At 39.7% G+C, this 21,085-nt stretch overlaps 1 protein-coding gene across 1 annotated transcript; it reads left to right on the top strand.

Annotated features, from left to right (window-relative positions):
- Positions 1–4,907: 4,907 nt before the first annotated feature.
- On the top strand, positions 4,908–18,434 carry LOC137278256 (beta-porphyranase A-like). The gene is made up of 4 exons (XM_067810483.1): positions 4,908–5,141; positions 5,852–5,996; positions 10,036–10,386; positions 17,329–18,434. The coding sequence occupies exons 1-4, from the start codon at positions 4,908–4,910 to the stop codon at positions 18,432–18,434; spliced, it is 1,836 nt and encodes a 611-aa protein (XP_067666584.1).
- Positions 18,435–21,085: the final 2,651 nt, after the last annotated feature.

Here is a 21,085-nt window from a genome sequence, read left to right as displayed (position 1 = left end):
CACGCAAAGCTTTATTTTAGACCTTGTTTTAAGGTGGAATTGTATGTAATTATTATATTATCGGTTTTATTGTTTTGGTTTTTTCTGTTTGTATTATTAAGACTACGATAAAATGTCTGATAATAAGTAGAGAAATTGTGCCCGTCTTGGATCTACAAAGAGTCTACTTAGCAATGTTTCGTATCCAGTCATAATCAAAGCCATATATTCCCTTAGTGAGTTAACATTTAAAGTCACTTTGATGATATACTGAATCAAAAGAGAAACTTTGATTCTTTCTTCAGGGCAATATAAAAAGAACACGAGATGATAAGATGGTCAACATGTTATTATGTCATTGCTGAGATCTGTGTGATGTACTCGATACAGTGCCACAACCAGTTCCATTAGCTTATACCGCCGTTCCAAAACACGGGTATACCAAATGTTAGGTCACAAGAATACAAAAATTCGAAATTTCTGAGTTCAATATTTTGTATGGCCGCCCCGCGCATTCACCACTGCCAAACACCGTCTCCTCATCGACTACCTGATGCTTGTGAACACGTGGTTGGAGATTCTGTGCCATTGCTCTTGCAAGGCAGCTCCAAGTTCCTGCAAATGCTGAGGTTGGTTCCTCAGACCACGAAGCCTTCTCCCAAGTGCATCCCAAACACGCTCTGTTAGACTAACGTCAGGAGACCTCGATGGCCGGTGCATGACGCTGATTCCAGCGTTGTGAAGGAAATTTCGTGTCAGCATCGTGGTATGCAGTCGAGCATTATCATGCTGGCACTGTAGACCTGGGCCATGAGCCGCCATGAAACGAACGAGTTCACGGGTGAGCACCTGATCGCGGTAAGCAGCAGCTGTGAGGTTTTAACGGGTGACCAGAAGTCGGGAACGCTGGTTCTCACAGAAAGCACACCACACTATGCAGCTTCCGTCCCCGAATCTGTCGACTTCCTGTATACAACATTGGGCACGGCGTCATCTCTAGACTCTATGCCTGCCGTTCGCGAATCTGAGGGTAAATCTGGATTCATCGATAAAAACTAGTCATTTTACTGTCCTTTGTTGACACGGTTATATAATCAATCATTCATTATTGTTAATCTATATATTGTTTTAGTCACGAAATATTGCCAAAGTGACTTTAAATTTTAACTCACTCACTCACTCACTCTAAACATCTCAGCCCTGTTTCGTGCAGCCGGTAGAAATCGTAGGACGATTTGACGGCCTTCTGCTCGTGACGTCACACGTGGACGACCCGACCTTGGGCGATCGAAAGTGGTGCCAGTCTGTTGTAGACAACCTCGCAAGTCGTACACAGTACGTTTTTTCTAGATTCGAATGGTGGGGATCACATTTCGGATATACAGATTTATCATCACAGAAATTTAATCATTATTTTTCAAAATCACATGTGAAGTTTCCTTTTGGACTTTTTGACATATAGTGACATCGACAATATTTCAGCCATATTGTGACTAAAAATGTTATGAATTAACAATACACGCACTTAAATTATATAAAAAAACATGTCGACAAAGGACAGTATATAACTAGATTATCACACAGAGAATGAAAACTAGGAAGTCCCAATGAAAATTAGATAAAATGTAGAGGCAATCACCAGCAACTGAAGGCAGATCACCATGCTAGGGACCGTGGGGACCTACAGGGTCGCCAGTTGGATTTACACCATCCGTTATGTGACTGGTGACTAGAGACAAAGAGCCATAAACTTAAAACGGACGTATTCTACGATTAAAAAAGACGAGAGAGATTAAACTGACTTTGAATGTTTCCTTCTCTTGTGCCGCCTCTTGGGCACAGAATTAAGCCATTCATTTCTTCTGCTGGCATTGCACTATAAATTATATCTCCTTCCCGTCTTCTTTCTTATCCTCCTTGGCAACTGGTTACGCCACAAGTCGACCTAACATTGACATCATTTAAAAAATCAGAAACCAATGAATCACAATATACACAAGAATACAATCCACTGTCATTGGATCCAGAATAATATCTTCTCGATTAACAGACAGCAGTTATATTTTCACTGCAGAAGCAAACGCCATATTAACGGCACTTAAATATATTCAGTGACACCCTAAACATAAAGAGTATATAATCTATTCCGACTCTCTTTCTTGCCTTCAAGCTATTAAAAATTTGTGTTGTAAACATCCACTTTTAACTGAAATTATTGAACTCTTATTATTGATCTTGCTACTAGCCAATACGACATCGCCTTTTGTTGGTTACCCAGCCACGTAGGCATTTCTTGGAACACAGTGGCTGATCTTGCTGTCAAGGCAGCTCTCAGCAAATCTGTGACACCACACCATATTTCATACTCAGATTATAAACCTACAATAAGATCTGACGCAGAAGAAGTGGGACACTCAAGTGGGTATAAATAAATAACATGAAATAAAACCTTATATTGGTTATACTTACTTGGGGTGTCAGTCCAGATTTGAAGAGGCCATTATACGACGATGTCGCATTGGCCATACAAGATATACTCATGAATATTTATTGAAAGGTGAAGATCCTCCGTTTTGTACCCCTTGTGTTGAAAGAATGACAGTCAAGCAGGATACGCTTGACTGTTGAATATTCCATCACAAGGGATAAGTATTTTAACTCACGAACTTTGAAGGATCTTTTTAACGACAATAGTCCTCATTTAATTATTTCATTTTTAAAAGAATTAGATTTGTTGACGGAATTTTTAGATAGACAAGCATTTTATTATCGGAAGTTTGAATTAGTAACTGTTGTTAGTGACTGTATCCTCAATTAAAGTACTGTAAAATTAATGTCCCCCTGAGAGGGTACGTAAGTCCAAAAACATTCACAGTAAATTTAAACTTTCCACCGCTTTTAATCGTAGAATATGTGTATTTTTTATTTTTTTGGTAGATGTGTCTAAATTGCTAACGGTTGAGGGGATGATGTAAATCCAACTAGGGTCCATGCAGGTAGCAAAGGTACTGTAAGTCCCCATGGTCCCTAGTATGGTGATCTAACTTCAGTTGTTGGCAATCTATATAGTTAAATTGTTTTAGATTTAATTACTGGTCTTAAATGGACATCTGTGATATATACTAGTGGTTTTACTGTTCTTCGTCAACAGGGTTGTAGTTTCTTATATTCATTCATTCTATAACGACTTCTCATTATTTCTTGCTCTCGTCACGATATGGCTGCAACATTGGCGATGTGAAGATACATATTAACTCACTCACTTACTACAGTTCCAGCATGATACGAAATTTCGCTGGAACCAATATCATGGACTGGCCATCGAGGCCTCCTGACCTTAAACTAATAGAGCACGTTTGGGATGCACTTGGGAGAAGGCTTCGCGGTCTGAAGAACCAACCTCAGAATTTGCAGGAACTTGGAGCTGCCTTGCAAGAGCAATGGCACAGAATCTCCAACCACGTGTTCACAAGCATCAGGTAGTCGATGAGGAGACGGTGTTTGGCAGTGGTGAATGCGCGGGGCGGCCATACACAATATTGAACTGAGAAATTTCGAATTTTTATTCTTGTGACTTAACATTTTGTATACCCGTGTTTTGGAACGGCGGTATAACCTAATGGAACTGATTGTGGCACTGTCAGTGTATGGAGTACATCACACAGATCTCAGCAATGAAATAATAACATCTTAACCATCTTACCATCTCTTGTTCTTTTATAGTGCACTGAAGAAAGAAGGACGTTTCTTTCTTGACTCATTGTTTGCTCAGTATGTTATTAAATATCTTAGAGTTATCTGTGTCATATTTTGCTGGTTCAAAGGGGATTCTTATGACATTTGTCTCGGCACTTTATTGACTGTAACACTCTTCAAAATGTATCATCCTTTTCATCACAATATTAAATAAATATTAATTCACTCTGTCAGTTTTATGTTGTAATGTCCTAATGAATATATCTTTTTGCGTTCCATCCAGTTCTAAATCTCTGTACTTTGTTGACAGATATTGTAGCATCACAATGTAAAATATTTACTTATGACCCGTTCTGTCACGATATGTGTGAAACACTGATGATGTGACAGTAAACCGTAATTCACTCACTCACCCATATCAGAGGAATGATGTTGAAGCATTCAACTTGAACATGCATATGTTGAACGACATTACTAAAAGGTCTTGGAACATATTCTTGCACATGTTCATACAATGCAGTCGAATTAACAGCGACATTAAAGTAGTTTGTATGAAGGGCTGTTCGACAGAATGAAACGACATGTAAGTTAATGTCAATGTATTTTTTCAGACGCACCAAAGGCACAGTCGCCATGTGGTTACCTAGATCCTACATATTGTCTAACCCTTTTCGCGAACATAGAAGGTATTCTATGTTGTTATCACTTTTAGAAACATAATAAAAGAGTGATATAGTTTTAGAAAGACACTTAGGACAAAGTCGATATCGAACAGGTGTTCCAGTGTCTGACGCAAAACGGAATGCTTTAGCCATTACATATTTTGTCCTTCCAATTAAAGGTGCAGGATATGACCCGTGAATGTCATGGGTAGGATAAGTCTTAACAACCCATGCTTGCCACAAATGGCGACTATGATTGTCGGAGGAGGCGACTAACGGGATCGGGAAGTCACACTAACTTAACACATATCATCGGTTCCCATTTGTGTATATCGATGCTCATTTTGTTGATCAATGGATTGTCTGGTCGACACTCGATTATATACAGATCGGCACCATATAGCTGGAATATTGCTGGATCTGAGGCACCGTTCGTTGTCAATTCTTCTGTCGTCTGTTGTCTTAAATGTTTTTCCCACACTCTGCACATGTCATTTTCACATGCACATTGCTCGCCTAAACTTAACGTTCTCGTGTTAGAGAACGAAATTGGCATTGCACTCAAGCAGAATGTTCCTACCGGTTCTGTGCACTTTGTTGCTGTGGGGATCGGTGTTCTCTTACACAACCGTCACAATCTACAACGAGTGGCTCTCCCAGGGCGGGCATGTCCACTATGAATTTAAAAGATGGAGCAAACTTAATGGACTGACGCAAGAAAACCTAATACCAAAATGTAAATCTATCGGGACAGCTGCTGGTCGTTGGCTGAACAGAGACCAGAGAGCCAACCTCTTTCCTAATGTAAGTATGGTCTGCAATAGAAATGCTGGTGAATGGTTTAATTATTGAATGATATCCGTGGACAAGGAGCTATTCATGTGATACTGTAGGGCTTACCATTTCTATTCTCAACAGCCTGAAGCATACTATTCTAACTGACATTGTCAAATATGTTTGGGTGAATATAATCCTATAACTATTTTGTGATACATTTGGACTGACCGCCTCTGTGGTGTAGTGGGTAGAGTGCCTGGAGAGCACATGGTAGACGGTTCGATCCCCGGCTGCGTCATACCAAACAACATTGACATATTGTACTTGTTGGTCCCTGCCTGGCGCTTGGAATTAATGGGTTGGCTCAGTATAATGTGACTGAGAGGAGTATTCATGATTAACTGAGGTTTGACATCTAAGTGAGCTAGCACTTTGAAACCAGCTTAGGTCTGCTTGAGTACAAAGCAGTCACACATACACGCGCATGCACGTCGTCATATGAGCGAAAGAATCTTAAGTCTCACGTTTAACCCTATTTCACCTCACCTTGGACAATGTATATCCATTCTACCCCAAGATGGAGTGAGTGGAGTTTTATGTAACCTTTAGCAATATTCCTGCAAGATCATAACGGGGAACGCACGAAATGGGCTTCATTACAATATGGAAGTCACTTATCGAGGTTATTCATGGAAGACCTAACACAGCCATACTGTAATGTATCATTTTATTTTCAGTGGCCAGAAAGTCGAAGTCACCCTGGGTACCCAGACCCCACCTATCTCCAGGACCATGCACTTCAGTCGAAGACTTGGGCGACGTATATGCGACAACTAAATGGCTACGGGAGTGCCGTTGACAACATGGTCTGGAACATAAGAGGTATCTAAAGTCATTAAACTGGTTGAGGAAATGTCTAAACAGGGGACTAAACATTTTTCAGAGATATATAAATCAAAGACAAATAAGGAATAACAGTTCCACAACATTAGTTCGATTTGCTACTGGAGCTGCTAATATAGAATATCAACTTTTAAAGCACTTACCAGAATCATGTTTAGAGACACTTTTACATATTTGTGAGATATTCGGATGTCACGGAAATTCCTCATGGTGTGACGCTGTGGTATTACCAGTAAGAAAACCTGGACGTGACCGTACGATTCCGTCGAAATTTCAACCGAATTTCGTTGACTAGCTGTGTTTGAAAACCATGGAAGGCATGCTAAATAATTGACTTGTTTTGTACTTGGAAACAAATAACCCTATCGCAGTTACACATGTGGTTTCCATAAAAATAGAAGTACTGTCAATCATCTAGTGCGTTTGGAATAGCTTATTTAGAACGCTCTCATTAATACAAAACACGTTGTGTTTATCCTTTTTGATCTTGAAAAATCATACGACACGACGTTGAAATAAGGCATTTGAAAAGATTTACTCGACTTCGCAGACAATTTGAAGGCCGCGTGGGTTCTACCCTGTGCCATCATTACAGTCAGGATCAGAGTGTCCCACAAGGCAGTAATTTTCGTAAGTTACTTTATTTAGTGTCAAGATCAAAAATTTATCCAAGATTATAAATAATTCAATTGATAGATCACTTTTTTGTGGATGATTTTAACATTTCGTGTCGCGGTAAAATGTGCACAGTAGTGAACGGCAAATTCAGATGTGTCTAAACAAAATATATAAATGGTGTTTAGAAAATGCTTTTAAATTGAAGCATAAAGTCCGAAACTAATTGTATACATTTCTGCCGTAAATACAAACCACATAAAGTCCCTGAAATATTTCTAAGTGGCACTATCAAAGTTGAAAGTTTCTGGGTCTTATTTTTGCCCCCCACGATTTGACTTTATATATCTCTAATTCAACATGGGGAAGGGATCGAACTACCCTAGTTATACGGATCTCTCACTCGCTCCAAACGTGATTATGGCTCCATTGTATATAGTGGAGTAAGTAAAAGAACCTTAAAATTTTAGATTCTATCCATCAGCAATGTCTAAGACTTGGATCTTTAAGAACTTCTCCCACTGACATTGAGGCAGATGAACCACTTCTTCCACATTAAAATCATCTTTACAGTATACTACTAAAGTAAACTTTACCAAATCTAACCTTGCATAAAAATGCCGTCTCTTGATCCACCTCTTGGGCTCAGAATAAAGCCATTCATCGCTGCTAGTGGCACTGAGCTGGGCAACATATCTCCTTCTTGTCTTCTTTCTGCTCCAGCTTGGCTATTATTTAGGCCCCAAGTTGACCTGAAAAAAAAGAAAAAATAAGAAAATTTAGTCATTTAAGAAATACGCATATCAATAATCTAACCCCGCATATAACTGCGTCTTCAATCCTTTTATGTGGATTTGTATAACACACAATGCCATCTCTTGATCCACCTCTTTGGCTCAGAATAAAGCCATTCATATCCATTGCTGCTGCTGGCACTGAGCTGGAAAACAGCTGCTTCACGACTTCTCTCTTCTTCTCCTTGGCATTTGGTTAGGTTACAAGTTGACCTAACGTTGTGTACATTTTAAGAAATCAGAAACTAACGAATCACAATATAAACAAGAATATCATCATTTAAAAAAATAGATATAGCAATTATTTACATATTTACATATGGGTCCAAGGATGGTGGCGCTGCAGCTTGTGCCATTGCCATTTGATCCGGAAAACATCTTCTCGATAGCCTGATAGCAGCTCTATTTCCACTGTTGAAGTTAACGCCATATCAACAATCTTAAAATAGACCAATACACATCCAAAGTGTAAACAGTAATAATCTTTTCTGAGTATCTTTCTTGCCTTAAGGCGATTAAAATATATCGTGAGTGAAAACACACACTTTTAATAGAAATTATCTAATTGTATAATGATCCCCCTCTCCTGACCAATACGACATCGTCATCCGTTAGTTATCAAGCCACGTTGGCATTTCTGGGAACAAAATAACGACCTTGCTGCTCAGGCAACACTCAACCTGTGACACCTTGTACTTGCCTATACTCTGATTACAAAGCCAGCATCAAAACCTACATCCGTGATCTCATGCGGAAGTGCAAGACACCCAAGTAGGTATTACTAATTAACATGCAGTAAAAACCTGTACTGGTTATACCCGTGAAGGGCCCGGGGTAGAATAGGCTTTCAGCAACCCATGCTTGCCATAAAAGGCGACTCAGCTTGTCGTAAGAGGCGACTAACGGGATCGGGTGGTCAGGCTCGCTGACTTGGTTGAAACATGTCATCGGTTCCCGATTGTGCAGATAGATGCTCATGCTGTTGATCACTGGATTGTCTGGTCCAGACTCGATTATTTACAGACCGCCGCCATATAGCTGGAATATTGCTGAGTGCGGCGTAAAACTACACTCACTCACTCACTCACTGTACTGGTTGTACCTACATGGGTTGTCAGTCCAGATGTGGAGAAGTCATCATGCGACAATGCCGTATTGGCCACACGATGTACTAAATATCAACTGAAAGGTGAGGATCCAACGTTTTACATAGGAGTTGAAGTACTGTAAAATTATTGTTCTCTTGACAAACACTGAAGTCCAAAAGCATTCAAAGTAGATTCTTCTTCCTTTTTCAATCGTAGAATATGTGTCTTTTTAATGTCTGGGTAGATTTTTCAAAACTGCATGCAGCTCAAGGGATGGAGTAAACGAGGGTGGGGTCCTTGCAGGAAGCCAATGTCCCCTAAGTTCTCATGGTCCCTAGTGTGGTGATCTACCTTCAGTTGTTGGCGATCTATAGCCCATTTTCACATTGTATGGTACAAAAATTTTGTGACAGTTTAGTAATTTTATTAGGCGATAACTTTGCACAATCATCAGTTAGTGAATCTCGTGAAGAGAGTGAGTTTAGTTTTACGCCGCAATCAGCACTATTCAGCTATATGGCGGCGGTCTGTAAATAGTCGAGTCTGGACCAGACAATCCAGTGATCAACAGCATAAACTGCGCACTTGGGAACCAATGACATGTGTCAACCAAGTCATCAATCCTGACCACCCGATCCCGTTAGTCGCCTCTTACGACAACTTTAGTCGCCTTTTATGGCAAGCATGGGTTGCTGAAGGCCTATTCTATCCGGGACCTTCACGGGTCGAATCTCTGGAATGGTTATTATATAAGTAGTATCAAACTTTTTTTAAATGTTGAAAGATCATTGCGTTGTGATATCCTATGCATTTTAGATTGCTATATCAAGGTTTAGATTCAATGTTTTTAATACTGCGGCTGATATGATACAAAAGTCGCCCACATAATTTGAGCGCATAAGATAGCTTTGGCTGTGATACATGGGTCTCAAAACGGACATTTACTATTCCAATATGGGTTTGGCTATGCTTGGAAAAAAACAAGAAATTGGAAATGTTAAATATTTTGTTATCTATTCAAAAACAGGCTAGGTGATAGCTTACAACAATCTTGGTACTCATCAATTAGTGAATCTCTTAAATACATATTATATAACGAGTATGAAACTTTGTTCAATTTTGAAAGATATTTGTGTTGGGATATCCTGTGCATTTAGGAATTGCTATATCAAGGTTCAAATGGAGTGATATCAAATATGCGGTTGATTGTGGCAGGTATGATGGAACTGAATATGACGAAAGACTATGCTCTATATCAGAATTATATAGACCATGAACATCACGTACTAGATATTTGTAATGCCTATCATATGCACACAACTAAATATACAACAAAGTTCACAACAAAGTTCACTAAAGAATCACTTTCTCATTTCTCTTTTGTAAACATTTTGCAAAGCTGTTATATACAATGCTGACCTATACTTTCATTATGTACAGAGCTTGAGGAACTCCAGGAGTGTCTGTCTCTCCGTTTGACTAATGTTTGACTTTCCGTTTCTCTCACGCTCTTCTGTACAGGACTGAACTGGCCCGACTGGATGAATAAATCACGTCATCAAGGTCAGTTCCCAAACAACGTTGATACTGCATCAGAATTTGTGTCGCTAATGGTTCAGAGTGCTAAGGACTACACAGGAGGACGCCTTCCTTACACATTTGAAGTCATCAATGAACCTGATTGGGTCGAAAAGATTATTGACCAACAAACAAATATAGATTTTCACAACTCTGTTGCCAAGAAGCTGAAATCACGATTTGGAATGAAAGTTGCCGGACCAACATACACCAGTATGGCCATGCGACAAGCAGATGAAAATAACTTCAGCTATTGGAAAAGAACTGCGAAGTTTATGGACATGACGCTTGATCATTTGTGTCAAGATCACAGATGATTTCGTTTATATAATTAGTTTATGGTACTGTAAATAGATGTAGTATGGTATTGTTAGAGTGTGTTATATATTGTTGGGAGTTGCTGTTAGATTATGTTCGGTAATACTATGGGAACAGGGTTATGTTCAGGGAAGCGTGACCAGGTATGGCCAGAGAGCTGGGGTGTTAATTTGTAAACAATAGAGAGGTGTTGAGTAGCTTGGGTATGGGAGGTCAATATAAATAGTGAGGAAGGGTAGTAATCTGCACAGTCAGCCAGAATCACCACTGTGTTCACCTGTATGGGTTCAACTTTTGTATGGGATTGCATCTCACGCTGGCTGGCGTAAGTTTTTATTATCATTATTACTTTTGTATTTATTGATTGAGTAGATGTAGCAAGAAATTGTTTTACTGATGTAGTATTTCTAGATATATGTGCATATTGTAACACTATATAGCCACAAAGCCATTCAAAATTTGAATGTTATCGTTCCACAAAACCTGTTCCACTTTCAAATATGTAAATCGGAGTAAAGTACATGCATAAAGTATAAGACATTGACACATGTCTTACTGAGTAACTGTAGTTACTTATATTGTATTGTAGTGTCCCGGAACTGGCCGGTTATCCTTAAAGTAAGGAGAGGGGTATTATCTCCGCCTGTAAGGAGACAGACAAGAGTCTTCCCTGTTGTACAAGGAGCATGTATCTCCTAGTAATGTGAGATGTGGATGGCACAGCCATCAACCATTACACAGGCCCCTTAAACTCCGTGAGGGAAACCATCGCCTGGGTGTGAGGGATACCACACAAATACCATGACGTCACCAAGTGGAACCAAAGTGCACTGACATTCTGATTACATTGTAAAGAGAAAGTGTTCTCTCTGAGTGGCAAATTCCTTTATTGTTATTTAGTTCAATTGTTTAGTTTCTGATTGGGATTATATGTAATCATTATCTATATTAGTGAGGGTATTAGGATTTTAGTGTAGTTAGTAGTAGTAGTAGTAGTATTAGAACTTTAGCAATTTAAGTGGTAGACAGAACTGTATATGTAGCTAGGTTAGGTAATTAGATTAGTTAGTTGTATTTGCACCTGTAGAATTAGTTTAGTATAGGTATTGGGGTTACTTATATCTTAAGGGGAGGAATAAAGTTTTGCAAAACAAACTATTCTTCTGTTGTGGTTACTTTGGTATGTGACATTTTGGTGGCAGCGGTGGGATAATTAGATTATTTGTCACTATCAAAGGGAACCCTAGTTGTGTTCTGTAGCGCATTTGATGTAGCGTTGTTGATTGTATATCGCTGCAGAATCTTTGTGTCCATAAAGAAGGGTTAGAACATACGGCACCACTTCTGCGTCCTTGAGTGTATGATTTGGAATTCAAGGGTGGAGGGTGTATTGTGGTTATTGGTCAGTTAAGGCCATTGGTTCGTCGTGAACATTTTGAACATTGGGATATATGGGAAATCACCTCCGGTTTTATTCTTGGTAGGATCCCTATTTATTCCAAACAGTTTGACTTTTTGTGTACCCTGCTTTGCCCTCATACAGACAATTATGGACATTGACAAACTTATCAAACTGGGTCAGAGTTTAGGGTATGAGAAAGATGATTTGAGAGTGTTTGTGAAAGAGCAAATGGAGTTGGAGAATGAGAAAGAAAAGGACAGGCTCGAACGGGAGGAAAGAGCTAGGGAGCGGGAGATTAAAAAGTTAGAACTGGAGGAAAGAAAGGAGAAAGAAAGGTTAGAATGGGAACGAGAGAGAGAACGATTAGAATTGGAGAAAGAAAAGTGTAAAATACAGTCAAATGAAAGAATAGAACTAGCCAAGTTAGAAAAGAGTGCGGCAGGAAATCAAGAAGGGCAGGTAGGAGAGAATAGATCGGCAGCCATTCCCAAGATGCCTAAAATGCCTCCATTTGACGACCACAATGACAATATTGATGCATATCTGCAAAGGTTTGAACGTGTAGCTACAGCGCAAGGCTGGGACCCGTCCCATTGGGCAGCTTACCTGTGTACTCTGCTGAAAGGTAAGGCTTTAGAAGTATACTCCCGGTTAAATGCCTTTGAGGCTGAAAATTACAATGCAGTTAAAACTGCATTACTTAAACGCTATGTAATGACTGAGGATGGATTCCATCAGAAATTTAGGACTGCTAAAACTGAAACAGGTGAGATTTTCACACAATTTGTAGTTAGAATTGAGAACTATTTCAACAGATGGATTGAACTAAGTGGTACACAAAAGACGTTCGAAGGTGTGAGAGATTTGCTGCTGCGTGAACAGATTTTGAATGTGACTGGAAGGGATCTGGGTATATTCTTGAGAGAGAGAAAGCCAAAAGACGCGATGGAAATGGCTAGACTAGCAGAGCAATTTATAGAAGCTAGAGGTACGAGTCATGGAAGATACAATAGACCAGTTATTCCAGGTCAAACTGACAAGCAGGTTTCCAAAGGGAAAATAGTCGAGGGTAGCGCATCAGGTAAACATGGTACTTGTTCCAAACAATTTGTTCCTATTAAGGAAAGGACATGTTACAACTGCAATCAAACTGGGCATTTGGCAGCACAGTGCAAGAAACCCAAGTTTAAAGTGGCAAGTATCCAGGTGAGTGAAGACAACACAAACATGTCTCTAATACATCCAGATAACACAAAAGTAGAGCCCTGCATACATGAAGTTCTAGATGGTGATGCAGCAACTTCAGAGGAGGTTACTAAAGCAGATGTAGCCTCAGGGAGTGTGCTTACCAAAGATCACCGCATGCCATTTTATCAGGGAAAGGTAAACGACACTCCAGTAGATGTGCTTAGAGACACGGGATGTAACGGTGTAATAGTGAGGAGGTCAATGGTAAAAGATGCATGTTTGACTTCAGAAACACAATCTTGTAAATTAGCAGATAGCAGGATCTTGACACTTCCGGTAGCATGGATTACTGTAAATACGCCCTTTTACACGGGTATGGTGAGAGCAGCATGTATGGACACACCAATCTGTGACTTAATATTAGGCAATATTCCCGGAGTTAGAGAGCCAGGAGATCCAGACTTGATGTGGGATAAGCAGGACATTAAAACAGTAGGTGCTGTAGAGACAAGGAGCCAGAGAAGAGTACGCCAAGTAGGCATGGAACCCTTGAAGACATTGGAACCTGTTGGGTTGACACTGAGTCGAGGTGAGTTCGTATCCCTACAACATCAGGATTCAAGTCTGAACAAAATAAGAAAATTAGTGGAAGAAGGTAAGATTAGGGAGACCCGACATAGTACTTCCTCTTACTTTGTGGAGAATGATATGCTGTATAGGAAGCATACTTCCAATAAAATGGACAATGGTAAACAAGTTGTACAGGCAGTAGTACCGGTTGGATTGCGCACACAGGTAATGAAGGTATGTCATGAAGCACTGATGGGTGGACATCTTGGAATCAAGAAGACTCTAGATAGGGTAATCTCACAGTTTTATTGGCCAGGAGTAATTGGTGATGTCAGAAGACATGTTCAGTCTTGTGATATTTGTCAACGTACCATGCCGAAGGGAAAGGTAAGGAAAATACCACTGGGACAAATGCCATTAATTGAAGTGCCATTTGAGAGGGTAGCTGTTGATTTGATTGGTCCATTGTATCCTGTCACAGACAAGGGTAATAGGTATATACTGACGGTGGTTGATTATGCAACACGATACCCAGAAGCAGTAGCTTTACCCAGAGTAGAGACGGAATATGTTGCCGAAGCTCTGTTCGAGATATTCAGTAGGGTTGGTATCCCCAAGGAGATATTAACAGACATGGGAGCCCAGTTCACGTCAGGCGTGATGAAGGAGGTAAGTAGACTATTGTCCATACATCAGCTTACTACTTCCCCTTATCATCCAATGTGCAATGGCCTAGTGGAGAAGTTCAATGGAACCTTGAAGACGATGCTGAAACGGATGTGTGCAGAACGACCAAATGACTGGGACAGGTATGTACCTGCTTTGTTATTTGCTTACCGAGAGGTACCTCAAGAGAGTTTGGGTTTTGCCCCATTTGAACTCTTATATGGACGCACTGTGAGAGGACCAGTACAGATTCTGAGGGAAATCTGGACAAGAGATATACCAAATCCAGAGGTAAGAACCACATATGAGTATGTGCTAGATCTTCAAAACCGTCTTGAGGAGACTATTCACGTAGCACAGCAAGAACTTCAAAAGAAAGCATGTAAATACAAAAAGTTCTTTGATGTGAAATCCAAGCCAAGAAAAATGAAGGTTGGTGATAAAGTATTAATTCTGTTGCCCACTGATTCAAACAAACTGTTGCTGCAGTGGAAAGGGCCATATGAAATACTGGATACCTTTGGCATTGGCAATTACAGAATACAGGTTGGTAACAAGATTAAAACCTATCATGCCAATCTACTGAAAAGGTACATTGAGAGAGAGGAGGTCAAGGACACAGCTGTATGTGACGTCAGCATAGCTCAACTTGTGCATGTCAGTGCTGGTCTGGTGGATGTCAAGGCTGAAGAGGTGAGTATGTTAGACATAGCTTCACCTTCTTTAGTTTCTAAGGAAACGTATCAGGATGTAGACATTTCTGAAGATTTGACAGAGGAGCAACAAAATGAGGTGAAGGAGCTCATAAGTGAATTCAAAGATGTACTGAGTGATTTACCAGGGAAGGTAAATTGTATGGAATATAAGATCAAGCTGACATGTAATGAGCCTATACGATCCAAGCCCTATCCACTTCCTCATCATATGAGAGATGTTGTAGCTAAGGAGATACAGCTAATGTTAGACATGGGGGTGATAGAACCTTCTCAGTCACCATATGCATCCCCCATTGTACTTGTGAAGAAGCCTGACTCGACTTACAGATTTTGTACCGATTTTCGCAAACTGAATCAGGTGACCGTATTTGATGCCGAACCAATTCCATTAGCTGATTCCATCTTTGCACGGTTACGGAACTGTAAATATCTTACCAAAATTGATGTAAGCAAAGCATATTGGCAGATTCCAATGGAAGAGAGTAGCAAAGAACTGACAGCATTTATAACTCCTGATGGATTATACCAATGGAAGGTGATGCCATTTGGAGTAGTTAATGCACCTGCAGTATTTTCCCGACTGATGAGACAAGTATTGCACAACATACCAAATACAGACAACTTCATAGACGACATCATAGAAGGAACTGAGAACTGGTCACACCACATGGTAAGTCTGAGAGCAATATTTACGAGGTTAAGACAATTCCATCTTACAGCTCGACCTTCAAAGGTAAAAGTGGGATATAAACATCTGGACTTTTTAGGGCACAAGGTGGGTAGTGGTCTAATTCGACCAGAAGGTAAGAATGTAGAAAAGATCCTAAATGTGGAGCGACCTCAAACCAAGAAACAAGTGAGAGCGTTGTTGGGACTGACCGGGTACTACCGGAAATTTATCCCAAACTATGCAGCCATAGCAGCTCCGCTAACTGATCTCTTGAGCCGGTGTTCACCCTAGTCATACTATGTGTATGGTAGTGTGTAAATAATGTACTCTCTGCATATCCAGATTATTTGTCAGCAGTTATTTCTTATGTATTACTGTGCTATTGTACATTTAGACAATTGTGTTTTATGATATTTATGCATTAAAACAAACTTAAATGTGATCTTGAGTGTAATATATAATTGTACTTGTGTACAATTACTTGAAGAGGGGAGTGATGTCAAGATCACAGATGATTTCGTTTATATAATTAGTTTATGGTACTGTAAATAGATGTAGTATGGTATTGTTAGAGTGTGTTATATATTGTTGGGAGTTGTTGTTAGATTATGTTCGGTAATACTATGGGAACAGGGTTATGTTCAGGGAAGCGTGACCAGGTATGGCCAGAGAGCTGGGGTGTTAATTTGTAAACAATAGAGAGGTGTTGAGTAGCTTGGGTATGGGAGGTCAATATAAATAGTGAGGAAGGGTAGTAATCTGCACAGTCAGCCAGAATCACCACTGTGTTCACCTGTATGGGTTCAACTTTTGTATGGGATTGCATCTCACGCTGGCTGGCGTAAGTTTTTATTATCATTATTACTTTTGTATTTATTGATTGAGTAGATGTAGCAAGAAATTGTTTTACTGATGTAGTATTTCTAGATATATGTGCATATTGTAACACTATATAGCCACAAAGCCATTCAAAATTTGAATGTTATCGTTCCACAAAACCTGTTCCACTTTCAAATATGTAAATCGGAGTAAAGTACATGCATAAAGTATAAGACATTGACACATGTCTTACTGAGTAACTGTAGTTACTTATATTGTATTGTAGTGTCCCGGAACTGGCCGGTTATCCTTAAAGTAAGGAGAGGGGTATTATCTCCGCCTGTAAGGAGACAGACAAGAGTCTTCCCTGTTGTACAAGGAGCATGTATCTCCTAGTAATGTGAGATGTGGATGGCACAGCCATCAACCATTACACAGGCCCCTTAAACTCCGTGAGGGAAACCATCGCCTGGGTGTGAGGGATACCACACAAATACCATGACGTCACCAAGTGGAACCAAAGTGCACTGACATTCTGATTACATTGTAAAGAGAAAGTGTTCTCTCTGAGTGGCAAATTCCTTTATTGTTATTTAGTTCAATTGTTTAGTTTCTGATTGGGATTATATGTAATCATTATCTATATTAGTGAGGGTATTAGGATTTTAGTGTAGTTAGTAGTAGTAGTAGTAGTATTAGAACTTTAGCAATTTAAGTGGTAGACAGAACTGTATATGTAGCTAGGTTAGGTAATTAGATTAGTTAGTTGTATTTGCACCTGTAGAATTAGTTTAGTATAGGTATTGGGGTTACTTATATCTTAAGGGGAGGAATAAAGTTTTGCAAAACAAACTATTCTTCTGTTGTGGTTACTTTGGTATGTGACAATTTGGACTTTTTCTCTTTCCATTCCTACAGTTATCTGCGGGTGTCAGGTGGAAACTATTCACGTTTTGGCATCAACGAAGCTCGTCTGGTCGCCTCTATTGACATGGTGGAGAATTACTCCCATCTCAAGAAAGGCAAAAATGTTCCGTTAGTTGTCAGTGAATTTGGTAGAGGAAATGTTTTCGGACTTCCCGACGGTTTCGAAAATGGAATCATTGACTTTGAGACCATTTATCAACCCAACGGTTTCATGTTTACTTTCCTGAACTTGAGGGAGTTTATCGAAATAGTTCTAGTTTTTCTTCACGGAAATGTTCAATATCCGGGTCATCCCACCCTAAGGAATTCCTTATTTACCAAAGACGGTCATGCTCTTACCATGACGAAATATTTCACGTTTTGGACAAACTTCGTTTATAACCACAAGTTTCTCCGTGTTTCAAGTCAATACAATGGACAAGAAAGAGTAATTGCACCCCTGGCTCTGGCAAACCCTCTCACCAAAGAGGTGGTAGTTCTTCTTCACAACTATGATAGAAATTGGCAAAATGTACAACTTGACTTCTCTAACAGCTGGATCAATCCTCCCACAGGCGAACGAACATGCGTTCTTTTCGAAAACAGTAATCCAGCAATTCATCTCAACTACCATTTCAACATATCTAAGGATCATGGCTCCGTGGGTCTGCCTGGATCATCAACATGCTTCTACACATTCAAAACCAACTACAACTTTGGCAGAATGCCCACGTGCAACCAACGCACATACTATGGCAAAGACATGGTCATCCCTATCAGCCATGGTCATGCTCAGACAACCATCCGTCTTCCAAGCTCTGGTTACAGTTCAGCGCATCTTAGGGTGGGAGTTAGCAGAAATTTGAATGCTGACGCAAAACCGAAGGCAGTTGTGTTCAATGGCCACACGCTGTCATCAAGCTACATGCTCTTTGATTCTATGAAGACCGACGGAAAAACAAAATGGAACGTGTGGGTGTTCATGGTCCCCGAATCACAAGTCCGTGCAACAAACAACGTCAACATGACCTTTCAAGGCGACGGTGGTCATGTATCATCTGTTGGCCTCATTGTCGGTAAAATATAGGTGAAAACACTTATCCTCAGAACATGGCTGATCTTAGGACTGAAATTCTCGTAGATGGCTGCCTGTCATTGATGGAATAAAGATTATTAAATCTCCATGTGGGTTGTGATTTGGTATGTTTCTGTCCAGATTTATTGAAGTCAAAGAAGAAAGACACATGTGCTTTCACGTTGAGTGAGATAGTTACAGTCTAACGTGGGCAATATTTCATCTTTGACGTTATATAAAACTAGTAATAGTGTGCTTATAAAGCTACATACATTATATCAACAGATTGGGTCTTCACTTATTGTCGCCGAATGATGAGCGTGGGAGAAGTTTCGGTACAAAGGGTACTATGTGTGAAGCGCAGTTGGGGTGTCCTCTGCAGCGATCATGCGAGAATATAGCAACAAGTATCTAGGATTGATCATGCCTTTGTCAAGAAGCCGTCGACAATCTTTGGATCTTAACGACTGACCCAGACAACATAGTGGGTGTTATGGGCAAGACAACATTGTGGGTGTTATGGGCTGTGGCACTGGCACAGTGATTGCGATTCTGTTTCAGAACACTCTGCAGATACCTCAGTGAATGAATGAGTAGTCTTTTACGCCGCTTTCAGAATATACCAGCAATATCATGGCGGATAGTGTTACATAATCTTGACATAATTCTTAAGAATCAATTATTGTGCTAGTTTAAATAATGAGTGAGAAAGAGAACTTGTATGTATTGTCACATCGGCAATGTTTCAGCCATACAGTGATGAACACAATCATTTATAATACAATAACTTAATATTTACCAAACAAATGTTGACGAAGAACAGTGAAAATATAGTATCAGAGAGAAGGTAAAAACTTCCAGGTAATCATAAAACAATATCGTTAAATGAGACCAAGACAAAAATATAAATGGGCTATAGATCACCACAACTAATGATAGAACGCCATACTAGGGACCATAGGAACTTCCATTACTTAAGTTATCTACACGGGCCCTAGTTAAGAAATACAGTTTGTTCTACCACCATGTACAGTGTAATAAAGCACTATTTCGCCCAGAACTATTATACTTGCGTCCGAGTGCTTTAACGTTATAATAGTTCAGGGCGAAAGTGTACTTTATTACACTATACATGGTGGTAGAGCGAACTGTATTTCTTTTCTAAGATGCCATATTCAATAACTTCTAAGCCTAATTTCGATTAATCTATGGCAGAAAACAAACGACGGTGTCTGTGACCTAAATTGAGAATCCTCGCACAGGGCTAACTGACGTGCTGTTCTTTTAACGTGTCAGCCCCCTACGTTAAGACAAAGATTAACACTTTTCAGGTACCCATGTTAAACAGCTGGGTGGTCTGAATGCAATGTGGACGAGTGAGTGAGTGAGTTAATATTTAACGTCACTTCGGCAATATTTCAGCCATATCGTCACAAGAATATTTACCACTGAAATGGAATATATGTATATCATAAAAACTGTCAACTAAGGACAGTAAAACAACTAGAATATCACAAATGGAATTAAAACTAGCGTGAAAAGTTAAAACGAATATCACGATTCGGACAATACAATACAAAAACAGGCTACAGATTGCCAACAACTAAAGGTAGATCACCATACACATGAACCCGATATCGCACTGTAGGTTAAACATAGACCATGGATATACACTCACGTCATATATAGTAATAGAGTAAAGGAGCAGCAGCTGCCATATTGGATTATCGTGCCGACATCGACTCGCTCCGATTTCAAGCTGAAATGTACGCTAAGAATTCGGTGACATTCAAAACTATGCACACGTACCTCTCAATTATACATGTCCCCACACATCCTGCCTGATTTCCACGACATAACACCCATTTTATTAACTTCAATAAGTCCTCAAACTCGAAAATCAAACCAAAACATCCCTGGAGTGAGTGAGTGAGTTAATATTTAACGTCACATCGGCAATATCTGAGCCATATTGTGACGAGAACATTTAGCAAAGAAAAGGACTATATGTATGTTATAAAATCTGTCGGCGAAGGACAGTAAAACAACTAGGATATCACAATTTGAATTAAAACTAGCGTAGAAAGTTAAAACTAATATCACTATTCGGACAATACAACATAAAATCAGGCTATAGATTGCCAACACCTGAAGGTAGATTACCATACTAGGGACCATGGGGACTTACAGTACCTTTGCTACCTTCATGGACCCCAGTTGGATTTACATCGTCCCCTCAGCCGTTAGCAATTTAGTCCCATCTAGCCAAAATTTAAAAATAGACATATGCTACGATTAAAAACAGTGGAAGTCTAAACGTACAGGAAATGTTTTGGGACTTACGTACCCTCTCAGGAGGACAATAATTTTACGGTACTTCAACCCCCTTTGAGGGTACAGCCACTAACAATTCAAGTTACTGATCTAAACTACCATGAATTACCATAATAATCAAAATTCAACAATGAAATCAATTTCTTTTAAAAATCCAAGAATTAAATGTAGTAGTATATACAATGGGGGTTTTAAAACACTTTCAAGAAAAGTCTCTACAAAGCCTTATTTACTAAATAAGGCTTTGGTTGGGCCCTTAGCTCTTGCTACTATTACCCTTACTACTTAACGTGTGTTGGAGGTAACACTGTGCCTATGTCACGTTTATA

This window comes from Haliotis asinina, chromosome 1 (assembly GCF_037392515.1).
Source record: "Haliotis asinina isolate JCU_RB_2024 chromosome 1, JCU_Hal_asi_v2, whole genome shotgun sequence".
NCBI lineage: Eukaryota > Metazoa > Mollusca > Gastropoda > Lepetellida > Haliotidae > Haliotis > Haliotis asinina.
The sequence above is the reverse complement of the archived record's forward strand: the minus strand, read 5'-3'. Positions and strand labels throughout refer to the sequence as shown.